This window comes from Myxocyprinus asiaticus, chromosome 7 (genome assembly GCF_019703515.2).
Source record: "Myxocyprinus asiaticus isolate MX2 ecotype Aquarium Trade chromosome 7, UBuf_Myxa_2, whole genome shotgun sequence".
Lineage (NCBI taxonomy): Eukaryota > Metazoa > Chordata > Actinopteri > Cypriniformes > Catostomidae > Myxocyprinus > Myxocyprinus asiaticus.
Genome location: NC_059350.1, coordinates 52147186 through 52165000, shown reverse-complemented (window position 1 = coordinate 52165000; position 17815 = coordinate 52147186). Strand labels below are relative to the sequence as shown.

General features: G+C 38.3%; 1 protein-coding gene across 4 annotated transcripts in view; it reads left to right on the top strand.

Moving 5' to 3' along the window:
- The window catches only part of LOC127444347 (ras-associating and dilute domain-containing protein), a 37745-nt gene that overhangs the window by 3113 nt on the left and 16817 nt on the right, over positions 1 to 17815 (top strand). For 3 of the 4 annotated variants that reach the window (XM_051703650.1, XM_051703649.1, XM_051703653.1), the window contains exons 2-9: positions 2564 to 3135; positions 6645 to 6764; positions 8836 to 9116; positions 9278 to 9955; positions 13103 to 13140; positions 13316 to 13473; positions 14716 to 14831; positions 15546 to 15810. In XM_051703650.1, coding sequence (XP_051559610.1) covers positions 2601 to 3135; positions 6645 to 6764; positions 8836 to 9116; positions 9278 to 9955; positions 13103 to 13140; positions 13316 to 13473; positions 14716 to 14831; positions 15546 to 15810 — 2191 coding nt within the window. In that variant the 5' untranslated portion in view covers positions 2564 to 2600. The remainder of the gene's footprint in view (positions 1 to 2563; positions 3136 to 6644; positions 6765 to 8835; positions 9117 to 9277; positions 9956 to 13102; positions 13141 to 13315; positions 13474 to 14715; positions 14832 to 15545; positions 15811 to 17815) is intronic. The other variant, XM_051703652.1, reaches the window with a different exon arrangement.

Here is a 17815-nt window from a genome sequence, read left to right as displayed (position 1 = left end):
AGTGCCAATAAAAGCAGTTTGTTATGCTTTCCATTTTGTGCATGTGGCACAGTGTTTCAGTTATTGTTCGGTCATGGTCCTGTTCCACTGGTTGTCCTTTTGTTGTGGTAGGACTTACAGTCCTAATTCTGCTCTGCATGCATTATTTGGTGTTTTTCATTGTACTCGTAGTATATTTTTTGCAGAATTCTGCCTGCAGGGTCTCTATTGGGTTTTTGTTCCATTTATTGAACTCCTGGTTTATGAGTGGGCCCCAGACCTCACATCCATAGAGCGTGATGGGTTCTATAAACGATTGAATTATTTTTAGCCAGATTCTGACTAGTATGTCGATTTTGAAATTGTTCTTAATAGTGTAAAAAGCTCTTCGCACCTTGTCTCTCAGGTCGTTCACAGTCTTTTTGACGTTTCCTGTGTTGCTGATGTTTATACCAAGATATGTGTAGTTCTGAGTGTGTTCTAAGGTCATGTTGTCTAATTTGAAGTTATGGTGCTGGTCTTGGTGACTGGGTCTTTGCTAGCGCCATGCTCTACCAGCTGAGCTACAGGAACATACAGGTGCATCTCAATAAATTAGAATGTCGTGGAAAAGTTCATTTATTTCAGTAATTCAACTCAAATTGTGAAACTCGTGTATTAAATAAATTCAATGCACACAGACTGAAGTAGTTTAAGTCTTTGGTTCTTTTAATTGTGATGATTTTGGCTCACATTTAACAAAAACCCACCAATTCACTATCTCAAAAAATTAGAATATGGTGACATGCCAATCAGCTAATCAACTCAAAACACCTGCAAAGGTTTCCTGAGCCTTCAAAATGGTCTCTCAATTTGGTTCACTAGGCTACACAATCATGGGGAAGACTGCTGATCTGACAGTTGTCCAGAAGACAATCATTGACACCCTTCACAAGGAGGGTAAGCCACAAACATTCATTGCCAAAGAAGCTGGCTGTTCACAGAGTGCTGTATCCAAGCATGTTAACAGAAAGTTAAGTGGAAGAAAAAAGTGTGGAAGAAAATCGATTCAAGAATTTGGGTGAACTTCACAAGGAATGGACTGAGGCTGGGGTCAAGGCATCAAGAGCCACCACACACAGACGTGTCAAGGAATTTGGCTACAGTTGTTGTATTCCTCTTGTTAAGCCACTCCTGAACCACAGACAACGTCAGAGGCGTCTTACATGGGCTAAGGAGAAGAAGAACTGGACTGTTGCCCAGTGGTCCAAAGTCCTCTTTTCAGATGAGAGCTAGTTTTGTATTTCATTTGGAAAACAAGGTCCTAGAGTCTGGAGGAAGGGTGGAGAAGCTCATAGCCCAAGTTGCTTGAAGTCCAGTGTTAAGTTTCCACAGTCTGTGACGATTTAAGGTGCAATGTCATCTGCTGGTGTTGGTCCATTGTGTTTTTTGAAAACCAAAGTCACTGCACCCGTTTACCAAGAAATTTTGGAGCACTTCATGCTTCCTTCTGCTGACCAGCTTTTTAAAGATGCTGATTTCATTTTCCAGCAGGATTTGGCACTTGCCCACACTGCCAAAAGCACCAAAAGTTGGTTAAATGACCATGGTGTTGGTGTGCTTGACTGGCCAGCAAACTCACCAGACCTGAACCCCATAGAGAATCTATGGGGTATTGTCAAGAGGAAAATGAGAAACAAGAGACCAAAAAATGCAGATGAGCTGAAGGCCACTGTCAAAGAAACCTGGGCTTCCATACCACCTCAGCAGTGCCACAAACTGATCACCTCCATGCCACGCTGAATTGAGGCAGTAATTAAAGCAAAAGGAGCCCCTACCAAGTATTGAGTACATATACAGTAAATGAACATACTTTCCAGAAGGCCAACAATTCACTAAAAGTGTTTTTTTTTTATTGGTCTTATGATGTATTCTAATTTTTTGAGATGGTGAATTGGTGGGTTTTTGTTAAATGTGAGCCAAAATCATCACAATTAAAAGAACCAAAGACTTAAACTACTTCAGTCTGTGTGCATTGAATTTATTTAATACACAAGTTTCACAATTTGAGTTGAATTACTGAAATAAATGAACTTTTCCACGACATTCTAATTTATTGAGATGCACCTGTAGTAATGTGAATGATATTGTTTTTCAGTGGGCTATTAACTATTCTGTATTAATCAGTGTTGACCAGAACTGTTATTCACTTAGTTTCCATCAAGCAGTATTTTCCAACAGATACTTGGCAACATCCCTGTTTGCTTTACACAAAATTCAGCCTTGCCCATCTTGTCTATTTCTGTCTGTCTGTCTCTCTCTCTCTCTCTGTGCCATTATTATTTGATACTGTGTGTCTGTGTGTGTGTATTACGGTAAACCTGTCTGGTTGTATCTTACTGACATGTGCCTCTGATTGCAACCAATATTAGATAACTGAATATCTCAGAACTTCAATTAGATGACAAGCTTACTGTATGGATCTTATTGCATATCTTATTGTCTGTCCTATCTCCTTTTTTCTAATTTGTACGGTTGAGAACAGAACTCAAGAGATTTGTAATGTCTTTGTGTTGGCATTTGTTACAATTCACTGTTTTCTCAGTTTTAGGAGTTTTTCGACTAATGCAAGTTCCGGCACCATGTTCTACGGTTCCTCATCTGCCAGCATGTCTCTGCCTTCCAAGAACCGCTTAAAGCGTCAAAGTCGCACCTTTACGCAGGTTCTGTACCGGACACTGAGTTATCGTGACCGTCGATCTGTGACTGACCTACCTGAGCAGGTGCGGGACGATCCGGCTGAGCTTTCTACACAGTCATCCGCGCCAGGTGTGCTGAAGATATTTGGTGATGATATTTGCGCCGGTGCAAACTACAAAAGCGTTCTTGCCACACCTCATTCAAGTGCACAAGAGCTGATCAAAGAGGCACTTGAGCGCTATTCTCTAAAGAAGACCTCGGCCTGTAGCTATGTGTTATGTGACGTCATTGGTCGGTTTGAGGGTCCAGAGCGACGGTGGAGGACCGAGTGCCTTCGGGCACTAGGGAACAACGAAAAGCCTCTTCTCCTGCAGGACTTATGGAAGCCTAAGGAGGGGTACTCTCGCCGCTTTGAGCTGAGACGGAGAGCCGAGGTGGAGGAACTGGCAACAAAAGAAAAGGACACAGTTACTGCAGGTAATGCACAAACTTATTCACTGACAAAGAGGTGCTCAGGAAATACATTTAGTGTCATGTGATTGTATTTCCAAGGGTTTTTCAATTCAAGTCAATTCAAGGGTTTTCTTAATTTAGGAATACCATGCATAACATGTCCCTGCTACCTGACAGATATCACTGAAATATGTGCCCTGACAAATCACACCTCTCTCTGTGATAGCCCTAGACTCTTTAAACGGGAAAAATACCAGGAGAGCAGGCCATGCTTTTAAAATGAAAAGTGATTCTGGGTGATTCTCACAAAACATGTCAAGAAAATGTCCTGGTCATATTTAACCTCAAATCAATACCAAAAAAAAAAAAAAAAGAAGAAATTATATTTTGCATAATGCAAATTAAGCTTATATTGAAGATTTTTCAGATTGTTTTACATTGTGACATTATTTTCAGAACTCTTCAAATACGGTATAGGTCAGGGCCTAAAGGTGAGGTCACACTAGTCTTAAGCATGCAAAATTACACTCCAGCGGACACTCCAGCGGATCATGATGTGATGTCAGGCACAAGGGTTTTGATATGAATAAATAATCATTAAAAAAATAACAAATAATTAAAATGTTAGCATATAATGCCTACACACTTTCCAAAAAAAAAACAAAAAAAAAAACCACGCAGCTTTGAAATATGTATCCTTTGAATTGAGCCAAGAGGACAGTGCATAACCTTTATCTTCTATTGGTCACACATCTTCTCTTGTCATCCAGATTCGCAGGTCAGAGTTCACCAAACTTGAACTTTCCTCTGCAGCAGAGTGCAACATTTTTTCTGCGTTCGGATGTGTTTGAATGGAAGTGAATGGAGCGCGAAGTGTAGTTTGACCGCACCTTATGTCTGGCGAAGTTTGCAAAATGGCTAAAATCACATTTATATGATAAATTATGATAATTTTCATCTAGCACAGTTCAATATTATAAGGTGTTTAGAATGACTGTTGTGATTAGCATTAAGCGAATTATAAGCTTTTATTTATTCAGTTTAATAATAATCATGTTGTTAAATATTTGTTTGCTTCACATTTGCAATTCAAAGCTGATTATGTGCTGTTACACAACTCTTTTTAAGTGCTGCTAGCTGGAGATAAAATGTTGAAAGTATCAACTGTTCAGGGCTGCTCAGGTTCACTAATGCCAACACGCAGATGTCAGAGCAGGTGTCAGAGATAATTGCTTGATTGGGTCTGCCATTGGATGGCTGGCCTCCAAAAGTTGAATTGAGGTCTCAGTTTCACTGTTTCATTTGTGCAATTTTATTGCAGAGTAGTCATAACACTGTTATGCATCTGTCCCTCTCTTTCTTTCTCTCTCTCGTTGTATTTGTGCCTAGATGCTGTTGTACTAAATTACAAATTCAACAAGGGGGACACTGAGCCAAAACACTTGGCAGAAGTTAAATCAATATCAGCAGGCGCATTACACAGGATAATTTATCCTAAGGTTGAACTGCTTTTCTTCCTGGTGTTGTGTGTGTGTTTGTGTGCACCCGAGGGCTATGTGTAGCCTCACTTCTAAACTCTACACTCTAGCAGAACACAGTTAGTTAGAAATTCTAGTTAGTCTGAATTATCGAGGTAAAAGAAAATAATTTACTCAAGTAATGCATATAGGAATCTTGGGAATATTTCCTTGGGCTTGGTACAGTGCTATGTGGTGCATAATTTCTCAAGGGGTGCATGTTGTAGAGTATATGCTTATTTTTGCAGTTCTTGTCTACATTTCAAAGGTGCTGGAATTTTGCTGCCATGTCTTTGGATCTTGAGGTTTTAAAGAGAGGATGAAGTTTGTGAACTTGCGAAGAGTTATTCTCAAAATTGAATGTGTGTAATACATTTTGCATTCAAATAAAAGGGCAGAGATGGTTAAGAAGGTAGGGGGACATACTGTAGATCAGGGTTTAAGAAGGTCACAGGTGAACAAAGGTGAAGAAGGGTTGGGAGATTACACTTGCAAGTCACTACCGCTAATTTACACACACACATATTACTGAGTGGCATTTGCTACTTAGATACTGTCGAGGTATTTACCAGCAAAAACACGTTTTATGACAGGTTTGGAATTGCCAGCGTATTACTGTTCTTTAGCACGCCATAATAGTGTTTAACTTCAAGTTTTTGTACATTTTTGCAAAATGATGATAAGTGATTCCTTACACATATTGCGGCAGTTCCAAGGTGAAATGTCTATTGTGTGGCATTAAAAGCTAGTTCAATTGTCCGCCACACAGATAACATTCTTAAGGATAATGCTGTATTGATTTTTTAATCAACAAATCCTACCTCCCTAGCCTAAACCTTAAACCTGAAGCTAATTGATAGTTTCATAGAAAGCAAATGTGAAATCAAATATGCAATTGCTGGAGCAACCACATCATTTTGTGGTGCTTCTGTGACACGTTGACATGCATACAAAACTCGTACCCTGGTTTTTTGCATTGCAAGTGTGAGCTACTACCCAGTTAGATCGTGTTTGAACAAGCTTGTAAATGTAGCTGGCTATGTAATACAAATGTTAAAATCTATCGCTTAAGAGTTTTGATGTAATAAGATACCATTGTGTAAGGAATAGGGTGAAAAGTGTTTAAGAACTGATAATCTCAAGGACGTAGATTTGGCTTGAACACTGGGGGGTTGCAGCGTGAAGCATTTACATATTTCCATTGATCATGGTATAAATAATGGGGGGTTGTACTTGCTTATTTTGATTATTGGGGGGTACCTCCCCCCATCCCCCCTGGAATCTACGCCCCTGGATAATCTGCAGTTTTACTCATGAGTTATTTGACAGGGAATAAAAGTCGTTGTTGCTTTAGCGGCTCTAGTGTTCATTTCACCAGGAAAGTGCCATGATAGGTATAAAATAATTTAGCAGAAATGTAGGTATAGTAACATGATTATATGACACCAGGTTTTTATTCATTTCCCCCTACACTTCTATTGGAAGTGCATTACTGTACACAACTCTTTTGTTTGTTTTTTACAAACTGAGGGACGAATGAAATTAATCGAGAACATGTCAAATCATTTTTATTTGTATAACACATTTAACAGCACACATTATGCTAAAACAGAAAAAAATAAAATAAAAACAAAACCAAAAAAAGAGTAAATAATACGTGTATTAAGACCCCACAGAGTGCAAGCCAAAGGTGACTTGCCACAAATGCTGTCCATAGAGTATAACTTTAACATGGAACATTCCTTTTAGCTATCGCCACTTGAAAATTCATGCAGATTTAAAAAAAAGCAAAACATAATCACTACTGTCAGATAATGGCATGTAAATTTTGCATGGTAATGTAAAACACAAGAAAATGAAAGCTGACTTCTGCAATGAATCACAGGAAATTCAAGAAAAAGGGTGAATAATAGGGTGAAAAATCTCACCTAATTGAATGAACACAAATGTATATGTATTTTCATGGTTTTGTTGGTGATTTATATATGTAGTGCTGTGGTGTTTACCCATGCCCAGGGACCCTCACAAACTCCCCTGTGCTGTCTTCAACCCTGAGTAGAGGCGGGCATGGTAGATGCCACCGGAGTTCCCCTCGGGGCTGGCGTATGTTACAGCCCAGTACAACTATTGTAAAAGGTGGGGACTGTCCTCAGGTATGGTGTAAACCACCAACCCCACCTTCATTATTTTATAGACCCATCATTTTTTGTATTACTCCATGTACCAGTCAAGTGTTGCCCTTCTACTTTTTACCAAGCATAATACCACCATATACCACCGGCAATACATTTATTAATCATTATCCCTCATTACATGACCCTCTACAGCAGTACTTTTCACCTTCCCATTATGTCAGCGAATGCTTACCCTATGCTATTCTTAGGTGATCACTGCTATCCTCATATTACTAGATGGTACATTAAGTACCGACAAGTCTCCAACAATTTCTAAATTTCACCAATTTTACATTTGGTCCATCAAGACGTTTTGAACTCTATAAGTTCAACAAAGCCCATTAGCACTAGGATTGACATGCCAAAGAATTTGGACACGCTTCTGGGTTAATTGATTTATAAAAATTAAAAAAAGGAAAAATCACTAAGCGAGTGAGGTAATGATATATTTTCTTGGCATATGTATGCTATAAATACTGTATGTTCTGTTAGTTGTGTATGGTATAGTATATAGTTAAAGTGATTGCTAAATCCCTGCAGTGCAAATTGTCAATAGCTGAATGGAGGTTGACATAAATGTTGACACCAGCGTTGCGTGTAATATTCATTACATTTTCGGAATCTCTCTGAACTGACATGTTTGTTGCTATTATGCTTTGCATATCACGTCCATGACCACACCAGCCTTTGTTCAAGCTCTGCATTATTGTGCATCAATGTTTGAAATGTATGTGTTTTCATTTTGGCTATATCATCATGATCTATGATAAATGGACCCTTAGATAGCACACAAGTTATGATAAAATTAGTTGCTTATCAGCAGGGATGGGTAAAAAAAAAAATATTTTCCGATGAATCGCAATCTTTTTTTGAACAATCACAATATTGATTCTTAAATCCCAAGATCAATCTTTTACTATTTACAGCAACCCTCTACAATGCAAGTAACATTTTGGACTATGCAACTATAAATGTCTGTGATTAGCCACTGGCTGATAAATTTAAGACTTCACTCACCTGTGATTGAAAAATATATAGGCAAAGAAGTTCAGCACCGAGATCCTTTCACTGTGTGTTGAGAATAAAAGTTTGGTTTGACTCGTTCAGTGTAAAGTGTCCAAAGATGAGATCCACACAATACATTTGTCATTGATGTCTCTTTTAATACCCTTTTCTGTTGTTTACAGTCAGTTGTTGACCAAAAACAACAACAAAAAACTCACTTCTGTGTGATGCTCTGAACTGCTGCTATTCTTAATAAGACAGTACCGGTTTAGCACTTGTTTTACAAATCAATGTAAATACTTGTAAACTGTACAAATTATGCATTTAAACAATAAACATGTAACAACAAATATTTTAGCAATATAATCTATGTAATACATAAATAAGTATTTATTGATGGAATACATGGATTTGTACATTTTAAAAAAGCTAAATTTTGACCAAAATGATGAAAAACTAGTGATAAATTAAAATGTGTAAAATTAATAGTTTCGCAATGAACCAGGTTAGAAGGTACCCTGTATAATTTATAGCATTAGCTGAGAGATCTTTTTTTGGAAAAAGGGCATTTTATTGGAAACATACCAAATTAATCAGATCAAAATCAGAATCGAATCTGGAAATCTGTATTAATACCCTGCCCTCCTTAGGAGTAAATTTCTTTAGGTAACATCACATGAAATTTAAGCCCTGCAGGTTAGTTTTTGCCTGAAGACAATGAGATACAACTATTTGTAAAGATTTATAAGTGGTTAGTGATACATAAAGATTTAAAGAAAAGATTCATAAGTGGTAAAATGGGCATTTTACTGAAATAAATGAATTGGAATTGGCTCAAAATCGAAATCAAATCGAGAGCTTTTGAATCTGAATCTAAACGGGAAATCTGTATCAATACCCAGCCTTACTTATGAGTACATTTCTTTAGGTAACCTCACGTTATAATTGAAGCCAGGTTAGTTGTTGGCTGAAGACAATGAGATACAACTATTTGTAAAGATTTATACATGTTTTTCTCTCTGTGATAGATATAAATGCTCAAGCAAGGAAGCTGCAGAGAAACCGTGCTAAAGGAACAATGTCACTCCAGCATGGCACGTCATTTTGCCGCAGTCTTAGTGAAACCAGCCTTAACTTGGTCGGCCTGCCTGGCGAGGAACCTAAACGGTACTACTCCACCCTCCCAGGGCCAATCAGAACACGCTCGGCACAAAACACTGAGATCCGTAAAGAACGTGATGGGGGTGGAGTTAAACACTCTCTTTACCAATCACCACACTTGCTGCTCCTTCAAGGGTACAACCAACAGGTGAGTAACAATCTCTCAGTTAAAGAGGAGAATGACTAAAACAAGACTGTCACAAATATTGGTTTCAAGCTTAAAAAACTTAGTTACTTCCCTCTCTTGCAGGATTCCTTGAACTATAGTTTTCAGCTTGTTTATTGCTTTGATTTATTCTTGGTTGTCAGGATTGCCTGGTTTACCTGTTGAACAAGGAGCAACACACAGTTGGTCAGGAAACAGCATCAGCACGGCCGAATATCTGCCTGTCCTCTCCAGATGTACTCCCACTTCACTGCCGAATACGTCGGGCTCCACAACGGCGCTCTTCCTCAGATCAGCGATTACTTCTAGAACCCGTTGCCCATGGCAATGTGCTGGTTAACTTCATGCGCATTGAGCGGCCCACTCCACTACGTCATGGTGATTTACTGTCCTTTGGCGCTCATTACATCTTCCTATACAAAGACCCACTGAGTGCAAAGCCTCTACCTGCCCAAACACTAACGCGACTTCGGGCACTTGCAAGACTTTGTGATGGTGAGTTGGGGGGTGTGCCTGAGAAGGGAGAGGCGTGTCGTATGTGTGGGGCCGTATTGCATGAGCCAGTGGCGTCTCGGCGCAGCTCGAAGGCTTCAGTTCGATGTTCACAGAAACGAAAGCTTGTGCTGGAATTTGAGCGGGCTCACGAGGACGCGCTGGTGAACCGGGTGCTGACACTTATTGAGCCGAGTGGTGATGACCACAAGCTGACTCCAGCATATCTGCTTTGTCTATGCATCAAGCACTCAGCTAATACATTTCCACCTGGCAGCTTCGGTAAACTATTGCTGAAAATTGCCAAGAGGATTCAAACCATAGCATGGGTTAGTATTATAGTCATTACTGCAGTCTGTGTTTAGATATGTTTAAAAACCCCATGAAATCAGTGATGACCACAGTTTTCTTTCTTGTGTTGACATATTTCCTATCTGTTTTCCCAGACTGTAAGTTTCAAATGCTCAAGGTTATTTTCATAAGAGTTTGCTAGCATATACAGTTGTGCTCAAAATTTTGCATACCCTTGGAGAATTGGTAATATCTGTAACATTTTTAAAGAAAACATGAGTGAGCAGGCAAAACACATTTCTTTTATTTCTTATGGGATTCATATTCAACTGTAGGTTATAACAGAATGCCAAAATCATAAAACAAAACATGGCAACAATGAAAAAAATTAAATGACCCCTGTTCAAAATTCTGCATACCATTAGTTTTTAATACTGTGTATTGCCCCCTTTAGCATCAATGACAGCGTGCAGTCTTTTGTAATAGTTGTCTATGAGGCCCCAAATTCTTGCAGGTGGTATAGCTGCCCATTCGTCTTGGCAAAATGCCTCCAGGTCATGCAAAGTCTTTGGTCGTCTTGCATGAACCGCATGTTTGAGATCTCCCCAGAGTGGCTCGATGATATTAAGGTCAGGAGACTGTGATGGCCACTCCAGAACCTTCACCTTTTTCTGCTGTAACCACTGGAGGGTCAACTTGGCCTTGTGCTTAGGGTCATTGTTGTGCTGGAAAATATTTTGTCTGCCAGTATTTTCTGATAACATGCTGCATTCATCTTTCCATCAATTTTCACAAGATTCCCCGTGCCTTTAGAGCTCACACCCCCCCAAAACATCAGTGAGCCACCACCATGCTTCACAGCGGGGATGGTATTCTTTTCACTATAGGCCTTGTTGACCCGTCTCCAAACATAGCGCTTATGGTTGTGCCCATAAAGCTCTATTTTGGTCTCGTCACTCCAAATTACTGTGTGCCAGAAGCTGTGAGGCGTGTCAAGTTGTTGTACAAGTTATTGTAACTGGGCTTTTTTGTGGCATTGGTGCAGTAAAGGCTTCTTTCTGGCAACTCGACCATGCAGCTAATTTTTGTTCAAGTATCGTCGTATTGTGCTCCTTGAAACAACCACACCATCTTTTTCCAGAGCAGCCTGTATTTCTCCTGAGGTTACCTGTGGGTTTTTCTTTGTATCCCGAACAATTCTTCTGGCAGTTGTGGCTGAAATCTTTCTTGGTCTACCTGACCTTGGCTTGGTATCAAGAGATCCCCGAATTTTCCACTTCTTAATAAGTGATTGAACAGTACTGACTGGTATTTTCAAGGCTTTGGATATCTTTTTATATCCTTTTCCATCTTTATAAAGTTCCATTATCTTGTTACGCAGGTCTTTTGACAGTTCTTTTCTGCTCCCCAAGGCTCAGTATCTAGCCTGCTCAGTGCATCCACGTGAGAGCTAACAAACTCATTGACTATTTATACACAGGCACTAATTGCAATTTAAAAAGCCACAGGTGTGGGAAATTAACCTTTAATTGCCATTTTAACCTATGTGTGTCACCTTGTGTGTCTGTAACAAGGCCAAACATTCAAGGGTATGTAAACTTTTGATCAGGGCCATTTGGGTGATTTCTGTTATCATTATGATTTAAAAAGGAGCCAAACAACTATGTGATAATAAATGGCTTCATATGATCACTATCCTTAAATTAAATTAAAAACTTTGCATGATCAGTCATATTTTCAAAATCAATGCCAAAATTTCACAATTTCTGCCAGGGTATGCAAACTTTTGAGCACAACTGTACGTAGATGTCTTAAGAGCTAATAGACATGGACTAAAAGCCTCAAAATTCCAATTTTTATTTCACAGGATCTTTAAGCAAGATTTTGTTTACTAGTTTTCTTTGAGCTGAATGCCTGACTTGTTTTTGCCCACTTAATGTAATCTTACAAATGACATTTTCTACAGCACATCTGGTCCTTCTTATTGTTAAGCTGTCTTCAAGTCCTTCTTGAAAGTGCCTACTTAGAAGTTCAGAAGTTGCAGTTCCAATGTGTTGTGTGTTCAAATGATTTCATTTGGAAAAATTTTTACATGTTGAGCAATTTCATACTGACCTTTTCACATCTCAAAAAAAGACAGGAAGGTTTTTTAGTACTAGTGCATCAAAATAAAGAGCAAATAATGTACATAAGGTGTGTAAATAATGCTTTATCTCTGTGTTTTATTATTCTCGTACAGCCACAAAGAATGATGGGAAATCTATTTTTGTCGCACAAACATGTCCGCTTCTAAACTGGCTAAATAACTAGTATTTTCTGGCAAGTATTATTGCTATACTTAATCAACAATACACAGAATCTATAGAAAAGATATTGCATAGTCATCATTTACAATTGAAACTTTATTATTTGCTTCCTCCATGATTTGTTAATCAACTTGCCCCCAACTCTGGGCTTGAATATAATCCCAAGTTTCCCATTAGTAATTACAACATCATGGTGGCATTCATGTGCATTCAATAATTATGAAATGTCTTGAAGGCAGCCTTACTTTTTAGTAGATTCCATGTGACAAAGAATGATTTTGTTTTGAAAAGGGAGAAGACAGTGATGGAACAGCTAACACCGCAAATTGCATCTCCAGCAGTAAAAATGACATCGATATCTATTGTTATACTGCAAAATTTAAAGTTTTCTTGGAAGCAGCACATTTTAAATGAAGAAACATTGCTTTAAAAGAAAGTGTGTTTCTTCAATCCATTTACATAATGCACAGCAAAAGCATTTGCACAAAGATGATCAACGAAGACAAATCTCTGCTGTGATTGTCAGTAAGCCAATTTACATGGCCTACTGTCTTTGTTGACTAATTAATATACTTTTATAGATTGAAACACTAACAAATGAGATAAAATGTGCAATTTTGGAATGTTGCGTTAATCCAGCACATGTGAAACCATGCTGAATCATTTAATGACTGTGTCATTAAAATCATGAATTATTAAAATCCAATTATAGAAGGTCAACCGTCAGCCCGAATATTAACCAAGAGAATAGAAAAGGAAAGCAACAGAGGAAAGGTTAGGGAAATAATGGGGGGTTGAAAAGGTAGATATCTATTATACCTCCCACATTAGGCTATTCAAAATTTGATGATGCTAATTGCCCATGTGTGTGTCTCGTAGGAGAAGACAAAGGAACTGGCACAGAAGCAAGCTCAGCAGTAAGTATCATGTTCCACCTTGTCATGTGCAAATGCATGCACTTGTGTGTCTTTGCATGTGTGACACTCAAAGGTCATATGTTGCTGAATAGGCCATCGCCAATTCTGAATGATTATCATTGAGTCAAGCCATTGAATCAAATGGAAATGCGTGTGCTTCTTTATGGTTATACAGCCAGGATCCTGCCTCCCTGTTTTTGCTCAGCATATCAGACCTAGTTCCCGATCTTCAGTTCATTTTCTTCTGGATGTCCAATGCCATCGAAATACTGTATTTTATTCAGCAGAAATCACCCGCATACATGCAGACTATTGAGCTCATGGACAACAAAGGTACGAAATATCAAAAGATACACTCTAAAAATTTAGAAGAAAAAATTAATCTAGAAATTTAAATTATTTTGTAATCATTTATTCACCCCCATATCACTCATATTATTTTCTCTCTTCTGTGAAACACAAAAAGAGATGTTAGGTAATATGCCTAAACTGGACAAAAAGCACCATGCTCTATATTTCAAGTCTTCTAAAGCCATATGATATCTTTGAGTGAGGAACAGACCGAAATTTTATTTGTTGTTCATTGATAATCGCAACCTAGTCCTCATACAATGAACATTACTAAAAACTGAATTTTATGTGCCGCGTTCTACGTTTTGCCATAGTTTCCTGGTGAAATTAACTATAGAGGTGCTACCACAACTGTAAGTTTTATTAACTTTCACACAAATCATGAATACAATGGCTGCTTATGACTTTGTAAACACTTATTTTTCACTCTATTACTCACACACTGCTATGTTATGATATAAAAAATGTTTTAACTGTAATGCATCATTTGACAAACCATACATTTTAACTCTTGTATTACAGACCCACCTACATTTACACACTTAACACAATGCCACTATAGCTTCTACAATAGCTTAACTGATAGAATGTTGGACTTTGGACTCGGAAGACTGCAGTTCAAGACCAGTCAAGCTCACAAGCTGAAACATGAGAAGAGTGTGTCATACAAGCAACACAAGATGATGCGGTTGCTTCAGAAAATGTGCTTTTCATTTCTCATTTTGTTTTTTGACACTATCGGTTAGGTTTAGGTTAACGTTTAAGGTTAGGGAGGTATTCTTTACTCATTAAAACCTCCATCTAATATTCATCTTAAAAACCTCATCACCTTTTCACTCGCTTTCACTCGCCCCTGCTGGACATTTCACTGGGAAACTGCAGCCAAACGTGTAAGGCACGTAATTTAGTTTTGCAAAAATATTGCCTTGATCACATAATTTTCATGAGATCGGGCTGGATAATCGTCCTCCTCTGCCACCACTCGCATCTCATTCATGCAAAACATTCAAACCGCATCTCATGGAAAATGAGAAAATTTCATTACCCTAACCCGACTAAACCCAAAGTTATACATAGAAAAACTGATCCAAACAAAGCCTAAACCCTTATAGTTTGGAATAGATCTCTATAATATACCACATGTATTTTCAGATGAAAATTTTTTTTTATCTGGCTTGATGCATTTAGTCTAATTTGATTTTTTCCCCCTGATATTTCTTGTAGCTGGATCCAAGGAATCACTTCTCTCAGCAACAATATCAGCAAACGAAGAAGCCATGACCATACTAGAGGAAGTGATCATGTACACCTTTCAGCAGTGTGTCTACTACATCACTAAGGTAAAGGTAAAGGGTAGGATTAAGTTATATATGTGGCGCCACCCATTTAAGATGTTACCAGAACTACTGGGAATTAATTATTCAGTGTGAGTGATGCTGCTTACTTACTTCTTTTTCTTCCCTTTTTCACATTACATACATTTGTAAAAATTTGTTCATGGCTTTAAGGAATAGTTCTTCCAAAAATGATTTTTTTTTGTCATAATTTACTCACCCTCATGTTGCTCCAAACCCATATGACTTTCTTACTCATTCAGAATGCAAAAGGAGATCTGTAAATGAATACCTCGGATATCCGTCTTTGCAATACAAGTGGCGCACTTTAAAGCTTAAAAAATGTATCATAAAATTAGTTCATGCGACGCAAGCATCATATTCCAAGTCTTCTAAAGGCATAAGACAGTACAAGTTCCCATGTGAACATCCCATCACTTTTCAGTGAAAATCTTGATGTCAGTTGCACGTTCATGAGTGCACAAAAAATACTTGTGCACAGTGGCTATGTGTGCTTTTGCACTGTTTCAAGAGCTGTTTAAATACGCCATTATATCGAAAAGACGGACCAATATATTCATGAAAAATCTCATTTTGTGTTCTGTATAATTAAAAAAAGTCATACAGGTTTGAATATAATTAAAACGGTAAGCAAATGGCAGAATTTTAATTTTTGGCTGAACTGTACCTTTAAAAATGGATTTTGTTAACTTTTCTTAGACTTTGTACATTGTGTTGCCCGGCCTGTTGGACTGCAACCCATTTGGGGCAGAGCCTTCATCGGAACAGTGTCGACAAGCGGTGGGAGTGTGTGTGTGTGCTGTGTGTGTGATGCCGGAGGCTGTGCGGAGGGTGGTGAGTGTGTTTCAGACTACATCAGATCTGCTGCAGCAGTACCAGGTTCACTCAGAGATTCAGAGTCAAATGTTCTCCTACCTCTTCTTCTTTACCAACGTCTCTCTCTTCAATCAACTCATCGATAAAGGTGCGATCAAGCTCAAATCATGTCTGTCTGCATATACAGTGGCCCCAAAAAGTATTTGGACACTTAAGCCACACTTAAAAATGCATGAATGTCATTGCATTATATGTATATATATATATATATATACAGGGATGAATTAACCACCAAGCCGATTGGGCCATTGCCCAGGGGCCTCTAAACATAAAAGGGCCACGTGCTCTAAATCAATTATTTCTTTATTTTGAGACATTTATTATAAATCCACGTAAATGTCAGCCTTATGAGAGATACCATTTGTTCGGCTAAATGCTTGCTGGACTACAGCAGCGCGAGCACAGGCACTAGAGTGCTCACTCATGGAGTTTGCATCTCACAGGTGCTGCACATTTATTTGAAGGACTACAGAGAACAGCGTCTGATTTACAAAACGCTTCCAAACACAAAGATAAGGTGCAGTTTACCCAGGTTGTGTACAAAGCTGATGATTAAAATTCAAATAAGTGACAGAATTTGTGCAACAGTATAGAGGACTTTAAAATGTTTAAGTCCTGCATGCATTTAATGTTTAATGATAAAGCGAAAGTGCCTTAATACCCTAAATATGTGCACGGTAACCCTTTGTAATATTTGGTTAACCGCAAGAGTCCACAAATGGTTATTCTGTTATTTGTCAGGAGTCAGGACTCGGGAATAAAGAACGTTTATTGCCATGGATTCATCAAACACAATCTCAGATTAGCAGGGAATAAAGTGCACAGTGAGCTATGAGCCTAAATAGCACAATACATAGATCTTCAAATGATAAAATTAATTCATCAAAAACATCAAAGTTGAATTTTTTTTTATCTCTGTCACTGCCTGCAACAAAGGCCTATTCTTAATCAATGGAAAATGTGTAATTTTGCCCGGGCAGTTTCACTTTCCATAAGGCAGTGAACGCTACGGTTAATAGGGCTTCTTTGGGATGCTTTGATTTTTAAATGATTCAGCATTATATTGCATTATATTATATTCAGCAATACACTGGCTCACCGTTTATCAAGTGCTGAAACTTTGCCAGTTGAAAAACAATCTGGAATCGTGTAACAGTCACATTAATTCCTCTTTGCAACCTGAACTTCATCAGAATGTCGATTTGTGACACCAGCGCTGAAAAAGCTTGATGCAGTTCTACAAATGGTGAAACAGAACACAGGTGTCTTGAGATGCGTCTATAAATATTAAAGTTCTTTTAAACTTTACAGTGAGTTGTAGCACAGCGATCGAAGAAGTCCGTCCTGTGCATGTTTACATGACCTCGACGCACGTGTGAACAGCCCGTAACTCGTCCTATAGCCTACTTGAAAAACAGACCCAAAACTGGCCCAAAACCTGAAGGTCAGTCGGGTACCGCTGAACTCAGTTCGTGTTGAAGACCTCTAAACAAGTGCAGAATAACAGAATTTGGTATTTGAATACCGTGCACAACCCTATTAACAACGCATGATTTTGGATTGGTTCATAATTAAAAATTACATATAATTGGCTCTATAAGACATTGCTCCAAACTTTTCTTCCGTCAATTTGAAAAATCCAGCCAAATCTGCCAAGCGTCCTGTAGGCCTAGCGCATAAAGGTGAATGTAGTCATGTCATGGGGGGCCTCCACTGTGTACTGGCCCATGGGCCTCTCAGTTCTTAATCCGTCCTTGTATATATATATATATATATATATATATACAGTGTATGTGTTGTTTTTTTTTTGTTTTTTTTAATAGCTATACAGTTCAAAATAAAAGCAATTTTTATTGTCAAACTTAGTGGAACATGTCCATAGTTAATGTGATGAACTACATCTGTGATTACTCTGCTAGAAAGACACTGTTTTCTTTCTTCTGTGGAACACAAAAGGAGATGTTAGGCAGAATGTTTGTCTGTCACCATTCACTTTTATTGCATCTTTTTTCCAGGGTGAGTAAATATAAACTCACTGACACTTTATTAGGATCACCTGTACACCTACTTATTCATGCGATTACCTAATCAGC